General features: G+C 47.7%; 1 protein-coding gene across 6 annotated transcripts in view; it reads left to right on the plus strand.

The window, feature by feature from the left end:
* Positions 1-7,280: 7,280 nt before the first annotated feature.
* USP2 (ubiquitin specific peptidase 2) overlaps positions 7,281-23,464 on the plus strand; it is an 82,341-nt gene continuing 66,157 nt past the window's right edge. Inside the window, exons 1-3 of one of the 6 annotated variants that reach the window (XM_079954737.1) lie at positions 7,282-7,428; positions 10,653-10,724; positions 21,644-21,727. Coding sequence is in view for 2 of the 6 variants with exons in the window: in XM_079954736.1 (XP_079810862.1) it covers positions 10,715-10,724 (10 nt within the window). In the remaining 4 variants the exon portion in view is untranslated. The other 5 variants (XM_079954738.1, XM_079954736.1, XM_079954735.1 and 2 more) reach the window with 5 other exon arrangements.

Below are 23,464 nucleotides of genomic sequence, written 5' to 3' on the forward strand. Positions count from 1 at the left end.
AGCAATTCAAGAATCTGGGGTTCCAGGAGCTTACCCAGGGTTTGTGTTTCCTTTAGGAAATGAGGCCTGGCAGAGACTGTGTTGCCTTTATATATATGGTTTATTTATCTATGATATATTGTTTATTTATTAAACTATGATGAAGGGGTTCACAGCATCAGCACCCCAAAAGGGTCTTGTTTCTTCCATACCTACAGCCTTGGATTCAAACAGACATCAAACATGGCTTTCTAATGTTGTGCGCTCTCTCTCTCTCTCTCTCTCTCCAGCTTGCTGCTTTGCTTCTCACCTCTCTACTCTAAACTCTGGCTTTATCCATTGAAAAAGGCCCCCCACCCATTTTTCATCTAGGACAAGCCCTTTGGTCCTTTGTTTTCTTAATGGCCCATCACCCAGCAGCCTAACGTATCTCAATTAGCTTTTAACACTTGCTGAATGCAGGGATTAGAAGCGTGTAGTTCTAAGTTTAATACTCCAAGCGTTGATTAAATTACTGGATCCAGGGATCCAGGTCTTGCACCCATAACTCATAACATTATCAAGTATCAGGGCAAAGCTTTCCGGTTGGTGACCAGCCCATGGTGACCAGTTTTTAGTCTGTCAGCAAAACAGATCTTGGTCTTTTCTCTGAAGAAAAGCCTAGTGTGTCAAAGAAACCACCTTGTACAATTGGCCCACCTCGCCTAGTATTATGGGCACTGACTGGCAGCAGCTCTCAGGGGTTTCAGGCAACAGTTCGAGGAGGTAACCAGGATTGAACCTGGGACCTTTCCATGCACAGCAAGATGTTCTTCCACTAAGCCATAGCCCTCCATCTTTCAGCTGGGAAGCATAGCTGAGCAGCTTGCTTGCATGAGATACCTCAGTCGGTAGAGCACGAGGCTCTTAATCTGAGGGTTGTGGGTTCGAGCCCCATGCTGGGCAAAAGATTCCTGCTTTGCAGAGGCTTGGACCTTGTGCTCCCTTCCAACTCTTCTGTGATTCTGTGGTCTTCCCCCAGCCCTCAGGTGGAGGAAGGAAAGGGAGCACTGTCTTACAAAGGGCCAGTGGCCAGGAGAAATGACCCGTGGGCAACCAGGCTAGAAAGCACCATTAAGTGTGGTTGTCTACCCCAACTCCCCAGTTTGCAGCTGCAGATGTCTAACATAGGGGTATGAAGGCAGTAACGGGGTGTGGGTGTGGGTGTGGGTGTGGGTGTGTAAGGAACTGCTAAATCAGCTGCAGAGACTCCCTGCTCCCCTCTGCTCTGGAAGTTGCCACTTTCTTGCCATGTAGTGCTGTAACCAAATCCATGCATCTCCAAACCTAAATTTTCACCACCAGCAACAACCCCTAGCCAATCCGCACCCTGGTGGTCTCTTGGAACCTTGAACAGCCTTTGTAGGCGGAGCCAACCAGGGCCCCGCCCTCCCAGTCCAGATAGGAAAGGGCAAGACTGAGAGATGAGCCCATGATCTGGCTGGGTATAAATCAGCCTTACTGTAGATATTCCTCTCATTGCTCAATTCTTTGGGTGTGGGGAAGATGGCTGCAGTCCCGCAGGGCTTTACCAATGCTAGTCCTGCTTGGAGTAGACCCATTGAAGTTTAATGGGCATGCCCAAGTTAGTTTCATTCATTTCACTGGGTTTACTCTTAATGGAAGTGGGAGCAACCCTTAATCTGCGAGTGTCATCATTGACCACAGAGTCTTACGAATAAGTAAGCAAGCAAAGTGTTCAGCTGTAAAGAGTGTGAAATGTTTTCCTTGGCCACCAGTTGCCCACCTGCGGCTAGAGGCCATCTTGGATTCTCAGTGCCACTGGAATTAAGGGCCAAAGGTAGGTGATGGGGGAACCGTGTGGACTTATTCAGTCAGAGCTAGCTGGGAGTGGGGGGAAATACCTTGGATTGCAACAGGCTAGGGAGAAATTATCTTGGAGTAATAGACCATAAGGGGAGGACCTCTTGATCCTCAGCTCCATCAAAATCACCATGGGAATTAAATCTGTAGGGTTTTCCTCTCTATTGCTTAGGTCTAAATTGCCTCATAGTTGCATTCAGAATCCTCCCAACCTGCATTGATAAATAAGCTTAAAACAGTTCCGTTTCCCAGTTCTCAAAGATTTGGACAGATTGATGCAGAGTCCACCTCCAAATGTTAAGTGGCATGAGTCTACAGGCTGTGTTACCCAAAAACAGGGCTTGTTTGACTAATGGTATCGTTACCTGACTCTCAAAAGGTCCAGTCTTTACATTCTCTTGCTGCATCGCAGCTGAGCAAAGCAGGCCCTCCTCATTTCTGTCGTTCCAGCAAAATCTGCTTAATATAAAGTGCTTTTCATTATGCCTTCAAAGCAATTCTAGTCTGGATTCCTGGAGCACGTTTGGAGCGAGCCACTTTTCCTGGTCACTTCTTGGCAGCAGAAGGTTGCTTCCAGGAGATATTAGAGGGAAAGCAAACGTACCCAACCAACTCTGCCAATTGCAAATGATAGAAAATAGATTATTTTACCAGTACTGGTAGAAAACTGTGGACTAATAGCTTGAGTAGATTTTGCAGGGTGCTATATCCTGTGGGTTCTCCCACAGCAGTACCACCCCTTGCTTAGCCATATCAGCAACTATTTCTTTCTAAGCTGCTTTCTGAGTAGCATGAAGGAATGCAAAAGTTTTCTTTGAACTGCAAATGACTGAAGTCAATTTGCTTTACTAGAAAACTGTGCTCTAGAACCTTTGGCTGACTTTGCAAAACACTGTGCACTTGCAATTTTCTCAATTTTCTCCCACCACCACCTCATTCACCAACTCATAGTGGCACTATTTTTTAAAAAAGAACACACGTATTTATCCAGTATTTATGTGCCCAGAACTGAGGGTGCAAAATATAAGCTGTTCATGTGCTGTATTTTTTGTTATGCCATTTGAAATGGGCAAGTGGATATCTGCATGTCACATGCACGTCTTGTGGGATTTCAAGTAAAATGTGTGCTTTTTAAAAAGGGGGGAGGGCGAACCCCCTTTTTTTAAACCAGGCTTTGTAAACACAGAGAGTGAGTGGGATTACAACTGAAAACAGAGCAATGCGCTTACAGCTGTTGCAATTCTTTGCTGGATAAGAAAGTGGGAAAGAGCGGTAGGGAACTTGCATCTAGATACTGTAGATCCATTGTGATCCATTGCCTGAAACATAACAGGAAGCTGAGATTTATTGGTGAGATGTTTGGTTAGGTGGATCTCTGCAAATACAGATACCATGGGTGGTTATGAGCTGGCCCCTTTCCTTGCTTCTGTCCTGCCCACACCAACCTGGTGCCCTATCCTGCCTCGCTCAGCACTTACCAGACCCAGCCAGTGCCCAACCTCTCATCAGCCCCCGCCACTGTGCTAGGCTAAGGCCTGCTCCTTGACCCTTCCAAGCTGACGCCTTTGGCTTGTCTCCCCCGATTTTACTGCTCAGGTAGCTTCTCCGTAACCATCTTTTGCCCAGCCAGACTTGATTTTTAACTGCAATTCATCAGCTGAGGATTGGAAATCTGGCGAGGGGGAGGGGGGAGGCAGAACCCAACACTGCTCATTGTCCTAGTCTTGTTTTGTGAACATTTGTAGCGTGTTTTCCACAGCTTATTATCAAAGGAAATTATGTCAAAGGAAAAAAAATCTGTCTGCACACAATAAAACCTTAGATTGTTGAATTCCTCATCTGATGCGAGTCTTTTCTTGGACTACTAGAAAGGTCTGGGGCCAACAGACCTTGGCATTGCCTGGTTGTCTTCATCAGATACAAGTTACTTGTCTGCATGGGATATAATATCTCCTAACTATCTGCCAGCCTCTGTTGCAAGTAGGATTGACCTAAGGGACCCCACAATAGCAGTAATAACAACAACAACAATTTATTATTTATACCCCGCCCATCTGGCTGGGTTTCCGCAGCCACTCTGGGCGGCTTCCGACAAAACACTAAAATACAACAACCTATTAAACATTAAAAGCTTCCCTAAACAGGGCTGCCTTCAGATGTCTTCTAAAAGTTTGGTAGTTATGGTATTTTTCTCTTTGACATCTGGTGGCAGGGCGTTCCACAGGGCGGGTGGCACTACCGAGAAGGCCCTCTGCCTGGTTTCCTGTAACTTGGCTTCTTGCAGCGAGGGAACCCCCAGAAGGCCCTCGGCACTGGACCTCAGTTCCGGGCAGAACGATGGTGGTGGAGACGCTCCTTCAGGTATACTGGACCGAGGCAGTTTAGGGCTTTAAAGGTCAGCACCAACACTTTGAATTGTGCTCGGAAACGTACTGGAAGCCAGTGTAGGTCTTTCAAGACGGTTGTTATATGGTCTCACCAGCCGCTCCCAGTCACCAGTGGGCGTGGTGGCCGTCTGCAAACATATGCTGCCTCCAAATTGGTGAGGTCCTGGGGTCCAGAAAAATGTGCAGGGAGGGGTGGGCACTGGGCAAATCAATTGCCAAGATTTCAGCCACCTTTGCTCTAATGAAGGTGTGGAGAACTTGTGGCCCTCCAGAGGTTGCTGAACTACAACTCCCATCAGCCTCAACCATTGGCCATGCTGCCTCAGGCCAATGGGAGTTGTAGTTCAGCAACATCTGGAGGGCCAAAGTTTCCCCATGCCAACCTGACTGGTAGCCCTGATGACAAGAAAAACCAATAGGCACTGTCCCTTTAGTATTTAATCAACAGCCATTTGCATTTTCTGCACTGGTGTTTCCAAGGATGGAGCAGACTTGCGACACTTTGTGAGCTTCATTAACTACGAATCCCACAATTCTGGATCCCCTCCAAACTGGTGCCAATGTTTCGCAGTTGCTTTGCAGCATTTTGCAATATGAAACCTGCATTTTTTTGGTGCCTTGCCCAACAGTCATTGATGCATCAAACAGGTGTCTGTAGGTAACACCCAAAAATCCAACATGGTCCAATTTCATCCCAACCAGTGCCAAAGTTTTGCAATTATTTTGCAGCAAAAAAATCACATTCTGCAGCGCCCATTTAGGCCATACCTTTGCTTGCCTGAAGCTGGCCTTACTGATAATGGATTAGAATGTACAGTTTCGCCTGCTGATGTCTGCAAATCAAACTACTGGTAAGCAAGCTAGGATTCGGGGGGGGGGGCAGAGATGGATTTAGGGGAGCACAAGCCATTCAGTTGCACTGGGCGCCAAGACTCGGAGTGCCATAGGGGATGCCACAACTATGATTTAGAATGGAGTACCAGAAGTGGGGGGTGGGGGTTTACCTTTCACCTCCAGTGCCCTCTCCAGATGAGCAGGTGCCTTTCCAATTCCTAGATTTCATCACAGAGGAAGATGAGATCCACCTTTAGCACTTAAGTCCTCCCGACAGATAGAAAACATTACTGCAAAGGGCTGCCTTGCACTGCCATCTAGCGGTCTGAGAAGGCAATCATCTGGGCCAAACCAAATTACCATTTTACCAGTCTGAATTTGTCTACATTTTGCAGCAATTTCAAAAAGCAAAAATCCTCCTGGAAGTCCTTCTCCATTTTTAGCATAAATTTCTCCTTAAACAGCTTTGTTTTTTGCATGCAGTTTTGACTAACGTACACATTCTTGCAAGCAACTTACCCTAAAACAATGCATTTTTGTATGGCTTTTTTCACTAACGTAGGCATTTTCATAAACATGGTTTGGCTGGAAAACTGCGCTGCAATAGATCAGATAAGAGCCAATCTCAATGGCTGTGCTTCAGTTTTACTAAGGCCGTTTCAGAAAGTGTGAATTTGACAGATTTGTCTTTTAATGCAATCAGTCAAATTCCCCATCCCTAGGATACAAAATGCCTCTCCATCCCATGAAACTTGAACAGCACTTTAATGTAGACACTGCTCTTGTTGGGAGAGAGGAGTTTTCTAACACCCCTTACATAGCAGCACCATTTTTTTTAAAAAAAGGAAGGTTCCAATATTTACACCCCTACAACTGAAAATGCAAAGTGAGTTATTAATGTGTTAACTTTTTGTTGTGCTGCTTCAAATGAACAAGTAGATTTCTGCGTGTTGTTATGTGCACATCCCCTGGATGATCTGTCTGCACACAATAAATCCTTAGGTTGTTGAATTCCGCATCTGGTATGGAGTCCGATTATTAGATCAGTGTTTGGCTTTCAGACGGGCCTGCCTTGAATACGGTCGAGCTGCTATTGTCTTTCGAGGGTGAGCAGAAGGCAGTTTGGCAAACCTTTCTACCGGCCCCAATTTATCTCTGCATATCATGCATAGTTAACAGGAAGCTGTAGCTTCTCCCGCCATTTCATGTCCTGCCGGAAAGATATAAACACCTGCACCCACTTAATTCATTTTTGCATGCTAGGCCACTGTGAAAAATAAATGCCAACCCTATAAAAACTGCAATAATAAATCTGGCACTTTTAGCGGGGTGTTGTTTTTTTAAGGGATTGCATTTCAAGATCTCCTTTTAAACAAGCAGCAGATGCGAGAGGCTGGTTTCCAGTCCGGGCCTGAGCTCCAGAACCGCTCTGTCGACAAAGTTCACTCCAACAATCTGCTGCCGTGTAGTTCGATCTTCCAAAGCTGATGCACCGATCCAAAGTTGAACACAGCGGCCTTTACTTCTGAGGAAACGCATATATAGGATGAAGCGGTAAGGACGCTTTCCTCCACTCACGATCCGCCCCCGGCCCTCCCTGCGCCATGGCTTACTTCCAGAGAACTGCCAACTTCGCCAAAGGCCAAGGAAGCTTTATATACGCGTGGCGAGCTCGACCACGTGGCCAGGCGGAATCCCGGCTTAGTTTAATGCGGGTTTATTTACTTCCACAGAAAAGTGTTCGCGCCAGCAGGTTGCGAGTCGTGTGTGCATAAACGGCCAGCAGCGCACCCGATCCATAAAAAAACAATGGGCCTGCAGGTTTGTTCGGAAGGAGGCGGGTCGCTTGCTACGCCGTTGTAAAAAGAAAACAAAAAACCGTGAAAACCTTAATAGATTGCTCGTTTCAAAAGCAAACAGCAAAACACATTTTCTTGTGCTCTTAAATGTAGGTGACCTACATTTTCAATATATATGTTCTGTGTGTTTTTTTAGTTTATTTACGCCGTGAGCCGCTAGGGGTCCTGCACTGGGAAAAAGGCGTGCTATTAAAGCAATAAGGAGCAGCGCCTTTTCTGAGCGCGTGCAGAGTGCATTTCTAGCTCGCGCGCCCCTACTGCAGCCAGCTCCGGCAAAATCCTAAGCTTGGGTCCCCCTGCTCCGTTCCTTCCCGCTCTCCGGCTCCCGGCCCTGCCTTCTCCCTTCTCCGCGCGCGCCGCCCCGCGGCGCTCTCCGGGACGCGGGTGTCGCTTCTGGCCCCGCGGTGCGTCAGCTGCGCCCGGATTGTGACATCAGGTGCTGGCGGCTGGGAAAGCGGCTCCATGGAGCCGGCCGGGTTCGGCTCGTCCCCCCAGGAGAGAGCCAGGTGAGTGCGGGGCGCGCCCCGATCCCCACCCCTAACCACGGGCAGGCGGGGCGGGGGAGGCGCTTCCCTTCGCCCGGGTTAGAGACGCCTGCCGCCCGCGGCAACTCCGGAGTTGGGCCCCTCCTCGCGATTGAAGGCGTGGCGAAGCATCGGCGCCCGGTGTGTATGTCCGTGGCTTGGAGAAACTCTGGTGCCGTTACGGTAGCCTTCCCCGACGCGCGTTCGCCTTTTCCCAAGTTACTAGCTCCCATCTCACCCAGGAATACAGAGCTATCCCAGGTTATGCTCTGGAGGATTAAATGAAAGTACGTGGGAAGGGGAGGTAGCTAACGGCAGGCAACCGGCATAGAGATTAGAAGCCGCTATCACCATCATTATTATTAATAATAGTATCAAGTTTAGGGTCTAAGTAAGATAGCGTGTGGTGGGGTCCAGACCCATATGTGAAAGGCACTTCTCCAGGATAAGGACTCTTGATTGTGTATCGCGACAGACTGCACCCACCTATGTGGTCTGGAAAAGGCTCTCTGCACATGCTCAGAAGCACCACAGAACACTACTTTTCATTTCTCTCTTGCTAGTCACTTCACTTCCAGGCAGTTATTTTTTTTAATTGACCCTTCATTTTTATTTGCTTTTGCATAATGTCTGTGGAGAGGTGAAACTTACCATAATGGTCTATTTATCCAGCTTCCTTTCAGATTCATTGCATAGAATTGTAGAACTGGAAGAGGGACCATGAGGACCATTTAGTCCAGCCCCTCTGCAATGCAGGAATCATTTGCCCAGCGTGGGACTCGAACCCACAACCTTGAGATTAAAGAGCTGCAGGGAGTCACTTAACAGAGTGTCAGGCCAAGACTTGGAGGAGACGGGGCTTCAAATCCCCACTGGGCTGTGATGCCCACCATCAACTCCTAGCCTTGCCTACCGTTCATGTTTGTGAGGATGACAGGGAGATAACAGGGAGCCTAATCATCCTGGACAAAAAGTGGAATATAAATGTACAGTAATAATAAAACAAGTGCATCAGGAGAAGGAATGAGTTTGTCCTCTTCCATCCAGTGTGTATACTCTTCCCCCCCAACTTCTTGCATGTTGCAAGTTCTAGAGGGAGTTTAAATTGAACTCAGTTTTGTCTTTTTTGAAGAAAAGTATTGGTGGTGTTGGGACGTGGTGACGCTGTGGGTTAAACCGCAGAGCCTAGGACTTGCCGATCAGAAGGTTGGCGGTGCGAATCCCCGCGACGGGGTGAGCTCCCGTTGCTCGGTCCCTGCTCCTGCCAACCTAGCAGTTTGAAAGCACATCAAAGTGCAAGTAGATAAATAGGTACCACTCCGGCGGGAAGGTAAACAGTGTTTCCGTGTGCTGCTCTGGTTCTCCAGAAGCGGCTTAGTCATGCTGGCCACATGACCCGGAAGCTGTATGCCGGCTCCCTCGGCCAATAAAGCGAGATGAGCGCCGCAACCCCAGAGTCGGCCACGACTGGACCTAATGGCCAGGGGTCCCTTTACCTTTATTGTTGGTGGTAGCTCACCTGATTGCTCCCTGTACTCCGGAGAGCTGCGCATGGTCAGTTGGTGGAAGACAGTTTGGCTTAACCTCCATCGCCAGACTCTAGCTCTGGTATGTCAGTAAACATCTATTGCGGATCCTCACTGGGCAAGGCAGCATTCTCTATTAGCTGCTTGCTGGAGCTCTTGGGGCAAAAATTTGGTTTCCCCTAAGGAAATTCAGCAGCAGCCTCAAGCCCTTTTGAGCCCTGCCAGGGCTCTCTGTCTGTGCTGAGGTGCATGTGACCGAGAAGCTGGATCTGTTGTTAACACCAGGAATGATGAAGCTGGCATTGAGGAATCTCTCCCTGTTATTGCAGGCTGAGTCAGTGCCTGGAATGAGCCCCGGAGCAGCCGGCCCAAGCAGTGGCTCCACCTCCCAGAGTATGACTCTCTTGTGTTGTGTTGCTATGTGGATTTGTTTGCATCTTAGGGCGTCCTTCAGCTGGGGCCCTCCAAACAATGCTGCTGCGCTACGTCCGCTGGGGCTGATGGGAGTTGTAGTACAGCAGAATCTGGAGGTGCCCCTGGCTGGCCCAGCCTGCCCTAAGTTCTTCTCTAAAGACTTTCCCAGGGGGGAGCCTCTCATCCCTCTGAAAAAAACGGTTCCAAGTAAGTTAAAAGCATCCCCTTTTTTCCTTCCTTTAACCTGTGACACCCTGCAGCTTCTTTACCCAATGGGAAGAGTGTTGGTTGATTGTCCTAGATTTCTGCTCCCAGAGTTCAGGACATTGTAACACCTGTTTCCATCTCCCCATCTGTCATTGCGACAATGCCTGTCACGTTGCTAGGCAGGTTGTGCTAATGTTCCCATTTCACAGATGACAAACTGAGGCTGAGAGATACTATCTGCGCCTAAGGGGGTCACGCCGGTTCATTAAGGCTCTGTGCGTCTGCTGCTCCCTTCCTCATATGAACATGGAGTTATTATAATAATAATTCCAATGATTGTTTTACAAGTGCTTTTAACAAAAACAAAACAGCAAGAGGCTGTGTGCGTACCAAAATAAAGCTTAAAATGAACAGCACGAGCCGCTCCAAAAACTGATATTGAGGGCAGTTTGCAGCACTCAGTGAATAACAGTTTAATTTTTTTTAAGAAAGGAGGGGGTGAGCTTCTTGTCCTTACAAATTAGCTTGACTTCAGACTGGGAAGAATCCCGTTTCTCAGCCATTCCTCTCCAATCATATCCTTAGTTCTCTTTCTTGTAACATCTTACTCACTTCCTATCCCCAATGCCCTCTTCCTTCCTCTCACCATGAAGTCTAGTCCTGTCGGCCCATCCGCCGCCCCCCCCCCACCTTTCTATCAGAGATGAGCCCCCCTCCCCGCCTGGCTGGGCCCCTCCTGCGCTGCCCCTTTAAGTCTCCCCACGCTGGAATGTGAGAGTGCTCCAGCCATCCTGTGAGGTCAGATAAGACACTATATTTATCTGGCTGGTAACCTGAGCTGTGAATTTCTGCTGTGGACTACACGACTACTGAAAGGCATTCGAGTTCATTCTGTGCTGGAGAAGTTGATCTGCTTGTTGAGATCTCCTCCCTCCCACCTCTCTTTAACTTCCAAAAAACACAACTAGAAATCCCCCACAAATCTGACTTTCAGAAACAGGTTAGTACCTACTGGCTCTGTAACCTACCTTTTTTTCTCTCCACCCGATCCTGCCGCAGAAAAAGCACCTTGCGGAGACAGAACTGAGCCCCATGCCACTACTCCTCAGGCCCGTTGTTCCATGCGCACAGGTGGGTACAAACCGGGGCAGAAGGCTGGAGGGCTGTTTAAAGAGGGACCCTTAAATAGCTCAACGAAGTCCAAAACAACTCTGTTTCTTCCTAGGCTGAGATGTTTTGTGGGGATGGGAGCTTTATGCATTTACTCAAATTACTCTCCCAGTGTGCTTAATGCAGTTGTTAAGCAATCCAAAGTGTGGGGTTTATTATTATTATTATTATTATTATTATTATTATTATTTTCATTATTTTTTTAAAAAAAAACTTTAATGAACCTCTTTATTTTGGACCGGTTATAGGTGTTTGTAGGAATCGGCAAACTTTAGGGAAGTTTTTAATATTTGATGTTTTATCGTGTTTTTAACATTCTGTTGGGAGCTGGCCAGAGTGGCTGGGGAAACCCATCCAGATGGGTGGGGTATAAATAAATTATTATTATTATTATTATTATTATTATTATTATTAGCATGTGCAAAATGTTTTATCTCAGGCAGAGCAGAAAGGTAGCAGGCAGGCAGCTGTGTCAAGAGCAGCGATCGCCAATGTGGTGCCCTCCAGATGTTGTGGAACTATATTGCTCACCAAGTCTGGTGAGCTGGAGACCCAGGTTTGGGAAACACTGGTCCACAGCAAGCTGCTTGGGCTAGCAGTTGGTTGTTGCTTGATGGGAGATCAAGGCATAGTAGGGTCTCAGCAGACTGCATGGCCTGGTCAGCCTCTGTTCTGAACCACTGATTGCAGAGTCTATTTCCCCCTTCCTGCCTGTTTCCGCTGCCTTTATAATGTCCATAACTTAAACAAAACAAAACACTCCACTTGTTCAGGAGGGTGTATGCTGTGCAGGAATTTGTGTCATGGAATTCATAGAATCATAGAGTTGGAAGAGACCACAAGGGTAATCGAGTCCAACCCCCTGCCAAGCAGGAAACACCATCAGCGCACTCCTGACATATGGTTGTCAAGCCTCTGCTTAAAGACCTCCAAAGAAGGAGACTCCACCACACTCCTTGGCAGCAAATTCCACTGTCAAACAGCTCTTACTGTCAGGAAGTTCTTCCTAATGTTTAGGTGGAATCTTCTTTCTTGTAGTTTGGAACCATTGCTCCGTGTCCGCTTCTCTGGAGCAGCAGAAAACAACCTTTCTCCCTCCTCTATGTGACATCCTTTTATATATTTGAACAATTCATCAAATTGTAGAGTTGGAAGGGACCCCGGGGCCATCTAGTCCAACCCCTTGCAATGCAAGAATCACAGATTAAGAATTCCTGATTGGTGGCCATCCAGCCTCCACAGAAGGCGAGTCCACCACTTCCCAAGGCTGTCGGTTCCCCTGTCATTGCAAAGTTAAGTTTGTGAGGCTCGCTCCTTTAACTCAGCACACCCAGGAAGCAGTGGGGTGTTTGATGGAAATCCAGTCTGCCTGGGGCTGTTGCTGAAATTTGCTGCAATGCAGAGAAGGGGCACTGCGTGCCCCTGGTGTACGCTTGGCAAACAGAAAATGCCCGCCGCTGGTAGAAAGCTCAGAAGCTGGTGGTGCTCTCTGACCTTAGATGGCCGAGGCCCCCACAACCTTAAAGAGCCCAGCTGCAAATTTCCTTGGTGTCCTTCTGGTCAGTGGGAGCCAGTAGTTGTGCAGAGAAAGTGAGGGGTTCTTGTGTTTTGGAGGTGGTGGTTGGGAGGAGCGGCTATGGCTTTAAATGTTTGCGTAGAGGCCATTGCTCTGTAGGGAGAGTGCCTGCTTGGTGCCAGATCCAGTCCCTGGCTTCTCCAATTAAAAAAAAGGATCAAGTAGCAGTTGAATGAAAAGACAAAAGATGCTGCTGTCAGTCAGAGTAGACTGTATTGGACCAGATGGATAGGATAGGGGAGGGGCCATAGTTCAGCACATAGAAGGTCCTGGGATCAGTCTCTCGTTTAAAAGGGATCACATGATGGGAGAGATTTCTCTCTCTGCTTGAGACCCCAGTAAAGCTCTGCCAATCAGAATAGGCTATCATTCTTCTATTTTGGGTCCCAAATAGGGCTGGGCGATATCTGGTATACATATTGGATATATACTGATATATGTCTGAAATAGAGACGCAGGTGGCTCTGTGGGTTAAACCACAGAGCCTAGGACTTGCCGATCAGAAGGTCAGCGGTTCGAATCCCCACAACAGGGTGAGCTCCCGTTGCTTGGTCCCTGCTACTGCCAACCTAGCAATTCGAAAGTACGTCAAAGTGCAAGTAGATAAATAGCTACCACTCCGGCGGGAAGGTATACGGCTTTTCCGTGCGCTGCTCTGGTTCGCCAGAAGTGGCTTAGTCATGCTGGCTACATGACCCGGAAGCTGTACGCTGGCTCCCTCGGCCAATAAAGCGAGATGAGCGTCGCAACCCCAGAGTTGGTCATGACTGGACCTAATGGTCAGGGGTCCGTTTACCTTTACCTATGTCTGAAATAAGGATGTATGTAGAGGCATGGTTTTTCCAACAGTGTGATTTTTGCATAGCACACAAACAGATGTCATGATTTGCAATGTATTGCCAGGTCAACAGTCATGAAACCGATATCACAATATGGGCTTCAAACCAGTTTTGGACGATATATCACCCAGCCCTCGTCCTCTTACACTGTTGGGACTACAACTCCCATCATCCCCAGCCAGTGTAGCCAGTAGTGAGGGATGATGGGAGTTGTAGTCCAACAATATTCAGGGATGAAGGTCATTGGATGGTTGCTGGTGCCTATCAGGATCACTATGGCAGAAGGCAAGGAGGCCAAGAGAAGGTGAAGCCAGAGCCAATATTACCATTTACTCTGACTCCAGTAAGCTCTTGCCACTTGTGTTTGAAGCTGTGTACGCATAACTTTGGCCACAATCCGCCTCATCCTGTAGTTTCTTGAGAAAGGCTGCTGATTGATGTGTTGTCCCTCAAACCAGCCTCCATCCCATCTGAAAACATAAGCTGCCGTTGAGATGAAGCATGCACAGGTAATACAGCCATTGCGCATGAGCAGCAGGCAGCTTCACTGAATCGGAGTTCGGGTGGGGTGTGGGATGTTTCACGGGAAACAAATTGGGTCATGTGCTTTGAGTGAAGACACCCCCGCCCCCAGTGTGTACAAATACAATGTGAAACACAACCTAGTTTTGTTCCCATCCTCCTCCTCACTAGGAGAACATTGAGGCTCAGGTGGAGGAAGGTGACAGCCAGATTGGCTGTAAGGAAGCAGCTAAGGGCAAATAGGGCAAGTGCCTCATTTGCCCTAATGGACCAGCCAAGAATGCTGGTAGACAGCAGCAGTTGGGCAAATGCGATATATAAGGCATTTTCCTATTCCAGCTCTCCATCTTGTGTTGGGCAAACCATCTCTTTCTCCTTCTCCCTTCACTTGAACCCAACTCCAGTCTTTGCCACTTGGCCTTAGGCCCCTCTCCTAGTGCACAGAAACCTGTTTTTAACGCCAGCCCTAGAGTGTATGCCATGACGATAAAGGTCTGTAGCATGCTCTCCTTGAGAGGCATGTGCAGAGTGCTGTGTGCTGGCCCAAGTTGTCTTGAACTTGGCGGGAAGGTTTTCCATTGCTGGGGTTTCATCGCCGTCCTTTGAAAAGAGCTAGGCCAGATATTTGAGTCAGTTCTATAGCAGTTCAACTGTCATGGCGTCTCCCAGAGGATCCTGGGAACTGCGGTTTCGTGAGGGCACTGAGAATTCTATTAGCAATCCTTTGCTCCACAAACTCGCACACAGGCTGGAGGTTTTGTTTTGTTTTTTGGACTACAACTCCCACGAGCCCCAGCCAGCACAGACATTTGTCAGTTGGGAGTCATAGTCCAACATCTTCTGGAATATATATTCCTGCATCATCCTCCGAAGCAAGGTTCTCAGTGCAGCTAAGAGTCAATATCACGATGGCAGTGAACAATATTAAACAAATAAATCAACATCATTCCCGCTGCAACAGCACAAATGGTAAACAGCAGCAAAAGCAGGGTTTGTTTGAGAGTCTTCCTAATCCTTCACCTCCCCTCACCTCACCCAGTTTCTATCCTGCAGGCCTCTAAAGTCTGTAATGACTTTTATCTGTGAGAGAGTCCAGTTGAACTTCAAACCCAGATGTGGGGAACATTTGACTCTCCAGATTGTGCTGCACTACAATTCCCATCATCTCTGGGAAGACTGATGGGAGTTGTAGTCCAGCAACAACAGCTGGAGGACCAAAGCCCCCCTACACCTGTTCTAACCCCACTTACCTGAGAGTATGCCTCATTGAATTCAATAAGACTGAGTAGACGTGAAGTTAAAGCCAGAATCAGATTCGTCTGGGCGCTACAGTTTGCAGAGCAATTGAACAACCCAGTCGCTCTTCCCAAGGAACTCTGGGAACTATAGCTCTACAAGGGAAATAGAAGAATCCTGACAACTCTAAGCACCCTTAAACAGTTTCCAGTGCCCTTTGGGGGAAGCCACGGCTGTTTAAAGTGGTATGATCCTGCTATAGTGCTGGTGAGGCCTCAATTGCCAGCATTGTGGGCTTTTGTACATGGAATTGGGGAAGGAATCATCCTTTGGTCCTCAAGCAACAAAATGTCTTGGGTTGGCCCTGATTGTCTCTAGCGTACCTCAGGGAGCCCTGTGTCCCTGTTACCTGAGTGTAAGCCAATGTAGACAGGTGAAATGGCATAGGGCGAGTTAACTCTTATCCTGTCCAGCCTTCTCCCCCCCCCCAATGGGGTAAATAGCAGCTTCAAGGTTAGGGGTGTAAATGTTTAGATTAGGGAAACTGCACTAGGGGAAAAGGAATAAACTTCCTCCAGCCCCTATTGCTGCCCCATCCAAATCGGGGCCTGCCTCCGCAGCTGTTTTTCACTGAAAATAGCCACTCGGGGAGATCCGATAGTGGATCTCCTGCTTCTTGTGGAGTTCGGCCCTAAATATCTGGTTCAAAACAGCAACAGGTCAAAACGTTGCGAGGGTTGTTGTTGTTGTTGTTGTTGCAAAACAGCCACGCCAGCGCAACAACAGCGCTCCTGACTGTAGGGCCTCCGAGAAAACCCTCCAGGCTGTTATGGAAAAGAGAAAGGGGGAAGAAAACAGCCTATTCTCTGATCACAGAGGACGGAAAACATCTTGAAGCTCTTCTTTCTCTCTTCATCCTTCTCCCTCACCCTCAGTGGCCTTTTCGACTATTGACCCCTTTGCTGGGACACTTAATTATAGGGGACAGCCAACAAGGCGTGATCTGTGAGGCTTGAGTCACAGCTGAGGCGAAAACTCCCATCCAGAGGAATCAGGAAGAGTTGAAAGAGCCCGAAAGTGGCTAGCTTTGCATTTTCAGCAACTGGCTAGATTATTTCTTCTTTTTCTTTCTTTTTATTTTTTGTAGCATAATGACCACTTACTAACAATCCAAAGGTGCAGCAGCAGGGCATTCATTACACCCTACCCTATACAAAGCAAGCCAAAAATAATAAGAGGAAGGAGTAGTAACACTCCATTATAATTCAAGACACCCATATTTCCCATCAGGTGTACTGTACCTGGTGAATGCTGGGCATCTTAAGTCTGAAGCATAAGAAATAAAATCCCACCAGGTGACTTAGAAGCATTCTGGGTTCTTCATCCCTCTGGAGACTTGCAATTTATGTGTTATTTTCCTCCACAATAGCCAGAGTCCACAAGTTCTTATAACACAAAGACAAATGCAGATTTTTCAAGGTTTTCCATTGCTGGGCTACAGAAATCCTAGCTGCGGCTAGCATCCATGTCAGAAGTTCTTTTTTAAAAAAAAAAATAATTTTTATTCATTTTTCAAACACATAATAAAAACAAAGCACAAAACAGAAAATCAAAACACAAAACAAAAACATACAAAACATTTAAACAAATATAACTTCAAAATTGTATTTTCATACCCTTCTTTCCTTCGACTTCCCCATACCTCCCCATCCCTGCATCCTTGTTTGGTAATTCTTTAGCAACCCTTTGGTCAATTTATCCTGATTCCTTTTCATTAAATTTCCTTTAGTTTTTTAGTTACAGCTGTAATTCTCTGTTTCTTACCCCTTGACATCTTAGCATTCCTCAATTTTGCAACAGTTTTTAAGGTATATTTTAAATTTCTTCCAGTCCTCTTCCACTGTCTCCTTCCCCTGGTCACGGATTCTGCCCGTCATCTCCATGTCAGAAGTTCTTGAGAGCAACCAAGCTTTCTTTTTTAAAAAAATATTTTTTATTAACCGACCAATCAAATCAAATCAAATCACATCACATCACATAAATTCCGAATTACAAAGCCGAATTTTAAATTTTTGTTGAGGGGACCCATATTTCAAGTTCCGAAGGGCGATTCCGATCATCATCTTGCTGCTGCGTTAATATCCACAAATCTGTCCAATTAATGTTCATAATTCTATCCAGTCTTATCTTGCTGTTTCCACATCTCATCTTGTTCGTATATTTATTTATTTTTTCTTTTGGATCTCTTCTGATAATCTCCTTAAGCTGGTAAACACCAATTGTAATCCTGTGTGAATTTCTCCGTTCGTCCAATCATCATATCCAGATGGTTTCCATATATCATCACTTTCATAAATAACAGCACTCTTTCCATCATTAATCTCGCAAATCTGTCGCTCTTTAGTCCCATTGAGGAGGCTCACCCACAATATAAAAACAGCTCTGTTCCTCCTCCCAGACTTAAGTCTTCCGACAGAACTTGCCAAAATGGCGACGGTATTTTTTACTGCGTCATTCCAAAGCTCTTATACTTTCCACGATCTTCTTGAAACATGCTTTGGTTAGAAAATTATCTCCACACAGCCTTAAATCCACAGCTTAAGTCATTTAAATGGCATTTCTGACTTGTGACTTGTGTGTGGGGGGGGGGGATTCTTAGTTAATCACATAGAGAAAAGAAAGGAAAGTTTTCCCCCCTCCCCCATCCAGTCCCGTTGCCAAACATACCGAGCCTTGGTGTGTCTTCTCATGATTTATTCTTGTTCCTCCGACCCGTCTTATTTATCAGAGATCTCTTCAGTTAGCAGTCTTTACTCCCCCTTCTTCCTTGAAATATGTGCATTCACTTCCTCCTAATTGTTTCTTTTGAAGTTGTTGCAGCTAGAGGCGCGGATCAGAGACAGCATCCAGGAGCGCCGAGATCCGCACAAGGGCTTTCTGCCTAGTGCCCCCATCCCCACAAATTCGGGGGTGGTATAGGGCACAGCAGGCAAGGGCAGTCCCCCACACACACGCTTGGGGGGGCAGGGAGGCTATTTACTCCCATCACAGCCTCCTAATTACGTTGTGTGGGTCGGAGAGATGTTATTGTCAGCCATCTTCCGATGCGCCCCTAGTGGCCCCTCGAGAGCAACCAAGATTTCATGTTATCAGTCTACATATTCAGTAGTAACAGTTGTAGGGGGAAACAATGAGTTAAAAAGAAAAACAAATGCACACACATACCACGTTTCTGGTCCTTTTACTTGGGAGCCGTAGGAAAGGCAGGATTCTGTTCAATAATAAGCAATAGTTTAGAGTTACTTTAAACCTGTAGTTGTGAACTGGTGGCCCATTGGTCTCAACCAGCATGGCCAAATAGTCAAGGATGATGGGAGTTGTAGTCGAGCGACATTTAAGTAGAATAATAAATACCGTATTTTTCGCCCTATAGGACGCACTTTTTCCCCTCCAAAAATGAAGGGGAAATGTGTGTGCGTCTTATGGGGCGAATGCAGGCTTTCGCTGAAGCCTGGAGAGCGAGAGGCGTCGGTGCGCACCGACCACTCTCGCTCTCCAGGCTTCAGGAAGCTATCCGCAAGCCTCGCGCACCTGGCGGGAGGTCCCACCGGGAGCGCAAGGCTTGCAGGCAGCAGCCTGTTCTGGGGGCTGGGGTCGGGGGAAACTCGGCTTCCCCCGCGCCAGCCCCGTGCCTGGGCAGAAATTTTTTTTTTCTTTATTTCCCCCCCCCCAAAAAAAAATCTAGGCGCGTCCTATGGGGCGAAAAATACGGTAGCTGCCATTCATGATGGTTTCCAGGCAGGTTATGCCTCCTTCTCAAATAAAGCAAAGGAAGTTACTAGTCCTCAAGGGTTAACCTGCCCTCAACTACCTGTTTAAGTCAAGAGTCTGTGTTGATGGTCTGAAGCATTCAAAAGATCACCTTCTTCCTGTTCACAGCAGTGTTTCCAAAAAAACAGATCCCTTTCCCCCCTTTTTTTCTAGAAAGCTTGGTAGCTGAAGATGATAGTTACTTAGCAGAGGCTAATGGTGTAATGCAGCGATGCTGAAACACTATTATTACTTATTTCATAGCGGGGCCAGTGATGCAATCTTCCATGTTGCTGTTTGCCACTCCTCTGCATGGAAAAAAAAAGCCTTTCTCAGAGATACACCCATCAAACAGGTTGTTAAGCAGAGGGACAGGGGGCTATATTAGCATGCATGGCTGAGGGGTTCAAGTACACTTCCCTTAAAGAAGAAACACAAAAGCTCCCCAGGTCCTATTATTATTACCAATCAAAATGTCAGAATATAGCAAGCAAGCTTCTGAGTCCACCAGAACTCATCATCAGGCTGTTAAACAAGGTTAGGACCAGGGGTGCAGTGGCAGACAAAACATGCTGACCATATTGAAGCTCTGATGTCTGCACCTGCCAAAAGCCTCTTCTTCCTGCATAGTCTTAGAAGGTGGGCAGTTGTTTGGGGTTGTCAGTAAGAACGTCTGCACAGCAAAATGCACCATTACACAACTGGGAGAGGCGACCAAGTGGGCCTATTCAAGTCTGGGTTAAGCTTAAAACCAACGGCTTAGTCTCGAAACCCTGAGTGAGTTGTTCAGAGGCATTGCTGAGAACCTTGTACAACAAAGAACGCTTTTATTCATTGCATTCTCCAAAGAGCTTGGGGTGGTGTGCATGGTTCTGCCACTCCTTACTTAACCCCAACAACAGCCCTGTGAGGTAGGTTAGGCTGGGAGGCAGCCACGGGAGACCGGGAGATGATGTGGAGGCATGATGGCCTATGTCTCCCTGGCAGTATCCCAACATTAAGGTCACCCCTTAAGCTTAATGGCTGTGTAGGGATTTGAACCCTGGTCCCCCAGGTTCCAAGGGACATGGGTGGTGCTGTGGGTTAAACCACAGAGCCTAGGACTTGCCGATCAGAAGGTCAGCGGTTCGAATCCCCGCGATGGGGTGAGGTCCCGTTGCTCGGTCCCTGCTCTTGCCAACCTAGCAGTTCGAAAGCACGTCAAAGTGCAAGTAGATAAATAGGTACCGTTCCGGTGGGAAGGTAAATGGCATTTCCATGCGCTGCTCTGATTCGCCAAGCTGGCCACATGACCCGGAAGCTGTACACCGGCTCCCTCGGCCAATAAAGCGAGATGAGCGCCGCAACCCCAGAGTCAGTCATGACTGGACCTCATGGTCAGGGGTCCCTTTACCTTTACCTTTACTCCCAGTTTCTAGTCTGACATTTTAACCACTACACCACATGGGCTTTCATAAGAACATGAACGTAAGGGTAGCCGTCAACTACCCTTGTGGCCAACCAGAGGGGATACCTGCGAACAGGGACCTGAGCACAACAGCTGTCTAACTGACGTCACCCAGTGCTGAGGAAAAGGCCTTTCTAAGATTCTAGTCCACATTGTAAAGGTAAAGGGACCCCTGACCATTAGGTCCAGTCGTGGCCGACTCTGGGGTTGCAGCTCTCATCTCACTTTATTGGCTGAGGGAGCCGGCGTACAGCTTCCGGGTCATGTGGCCACCATGACTAGGCCGCTTCTGGCGAACCAGAGCAGCGCATGGAAATGCCATTTACCTTCCCGCCGGAGCGGTACCTATTTATCTACTTGCACTTTGATGTGCTTTCGAACTGCTAGATTGGCAGAAGCAGGAACCGAGCAATGGGAGCTCACCCTGTTGTGGGGATTCAAACCGCTGACCTTCTGATCGGCAAGTCCTAGGCTCTGTGGTTTAACCCACAGCACCACCCGCGTCCCTTTGTAGTGATTGATTTGTAGTCCTCATTGTAGTCCTTTGTAGTCCTCATTGTAGTGATTGATTTAATAAGGACTGTAAGAAGCTGCCATGGGCCAAGTCCATCTAGCTCAGTATTGTCACAGCAACTGGCAGTAGCTGCCCAGAGTTTAAAGCAGGGCTGTTGTTTTCCTAGCCATGCCTGGAGATTCCAGAAATTGAACCCTGTGTTGTACCACTGAGCTACAGCACTTCCCCAACAGTTACATAAGCATGGTGCTGATAACACCGAGGTCGCGGGTTTGGTTTCCGTATGGGATTGCTGCATTGCAGGGGGTTGGACTAAATGATTGTCAAGATCCCTTCCGATCTCTACAATTCTTTGATTCTAAGACGAGCCCTTCTGGGTCAGGCCAAAGGGAGCCAGTCTGGTCCAGCTCCTGTTCTTACAGTGGGCAAGCAGATGCCCCCTAAGCACTCCTTTGGTTTCCAGCAACTGGTCTTCAGAATCACATTGCCTCCAATGGTGGAAGGCAGTGGACTCTATACCTATTGCGCCGCTCTTGGCTTCCCCTCCCTCCTAATGGGCTGCGGGAGTTGCAAGCCGGCCACTCCCCTTTGAGCGCCTCCCGAATCCTCGCCTCTGCAGTGTGGGAATGATGATTGCATACCTGGCCGGGGTGAACCGCAACACCTCCCAAGCCCTTTGAAGCCATTAGATGAGGAGGCGCTCCAAAAATGTGGCAGGCATCCTTGATCCTGGTGACGCCTGGGAGAGAGAGAGGAAGGGAGAGAGAAGAAGCCACGCCAAGTCCAGGAAATGGCCCAAGTTCCCTCTTCCACCCTGAGGGACTTTCTCAGTATTGCCACGCTCTCCCTCCTGCCAGTTGCAGTTCCCACGGGATGCAGGCGTGTGTGTGTGTGTATGTGTATCTCACCTGCTGTCTCCTTCTCTCCTTCCTGCAGCCAGAGCAGCCACAATGGTATGATGCTAAGTTGCTTCTAACATCACAGGGAACGAAGCTCTCATAGACGTGGCAGTCACAGACGGTAAGCGTCCCACGGGGAGGGTTTGGGGCCGGGTGCTGGGCTTTTAGGATGGGCTTTCTCTGTTCTCGTGGGCGAAGGTTTCGTGCACCTTTAAAGCGCATTCAAAGCGCATTGCTTCTGTCAAATAATTCCAGGCACTGTGGTTTGTTAAGGGCAGCTGGGAATTGGAACTCTGTGAAGGGAACTACAAGGGCCCAGAATTCTTCGAGGGGGGCATGTGCTTTAAATACAGTGGTACCTCGGGTTAAGTACTTAATTCGTTCTGGAGGTCTGTTCTTAACCTGAAACTGTTCTTAACCTGAAGCACCACTTTAGCTAATGGGGCCTCCCGCTGCTGCTGCGCCGCCGGAGCACGATTTCTGTTCTCATCCTGAAGCAAAGTTCTTAACCTGAGGTACTATTTCTGGGTTAGCAGAGTCTGTAACCTGAAGTGTATGTAACCTGAAGCGTATGTAACCCAAGGTACCACTGTATACTGGATATGCAGCCATTGACTGCTGTGAGGGTGTCATAGGGAGCACATAGACCAGGCATAGGCAAACTCAGCCCTGCAGATGTTTTGGGACTACAACTCCCATAATCCCTGACCACTGGTCCTGTTAGCTAGGGATGATGGGAGTTGTAGTCCCAAAACATCTGGAGGGCCGAGTGTGCCTATGCCTGACATAGACTGAGGCTGTGTATATATTAAAGCACATTCTTTCCCCTCAGAGAATCCTGGGAATTGCAGTTTATTAAGGGTGCTGGGAATCAGCTCTGTGAGGTGAAAACTACAGTTCCCAGGATTCTTTGGAAGCTGCTTTAAAAGTATGGCATGTACTGAGAAATTTGAGGTGCTTCCGGACCGTCACTTTCTTTGAGAGGTGGGATTTAATCACATACTGGAAAACTGAAGTTTCACAGCTATATAGTAAGCCCACGACTTACACAAGTTTAATTTGCACACTTTCAGCTCTATGTATGGGGCAAAGTATTATAAAAAATTAAAGGAGCAGGGTTCTGAGGAAAACGACTTCGGCAACCCCATCTGCCATTGCATGTAATGTATTTTGACTATACAGTGGTGCCTCGCAAGACAAAATTAATCCGTTCCGTGAGGCTCTTCGTATAGCGGTTTTTTCGTCTTGCGAAGCAAGCCCATTGACAGCTTAGCGGATTAGCGCTATTAGCGGTTTAGCGGCTTTTAGCGGATCAGCTGATAAGCGGCTTATCAGCGGATCAGCTGATAAGCGGCTTAGGGCTTAGGAAAAGGGGGGGGGGAGGGGGAAAAACCTGCAGGAACTCGCAAGACATTTTCGTCTTGCGAAGCAAGCCCATAGGGAAATTCGTTTTGCGAAGCGCCTCCAAAACGGAAAACCCTTTCGTCTAGCGGGTTTTCCGTCTTGCGAGGCGTTCGTCTTGCGGGGCACCACTGTACATGATTTTGGCTTTAGGTGTGATCCCTGGAATGTTACCCCCACATAAGCTGCAGGCTTCCTGTATTATTATTATTAATTAATTAATTTAAAAAATCCAAAAAGGAAACAAAAACAAATACAATGCAAACTAAGTTAAAGGGACCCCGACCATTAGGTCCAGTCGCGGACGACTCTGCGGTTGCGGTGCTCATCTCGCTGTATAGACCGACGGAGCCAGCGTACAGCTTCCGGGTCATGTGGCTGGCATGACTAAGCCGCTTCTGGCGAACCAGAGCAGCGCACGGAAACGCCGTTTACCTTCCCGCCGGAGCGGTACCTA

Source organism: Podarcis cretensis (assembly GCF_951804945.1).
Source record: "Podarcis cretensis genome assembly, chromosome: 15".
Taxonomy (NCBI): Eukaryota; Metazoa; Chordata; class Lepidosauria; order Squamata; family Lacertidae; genus Podarcis; species Podarcis cretensis.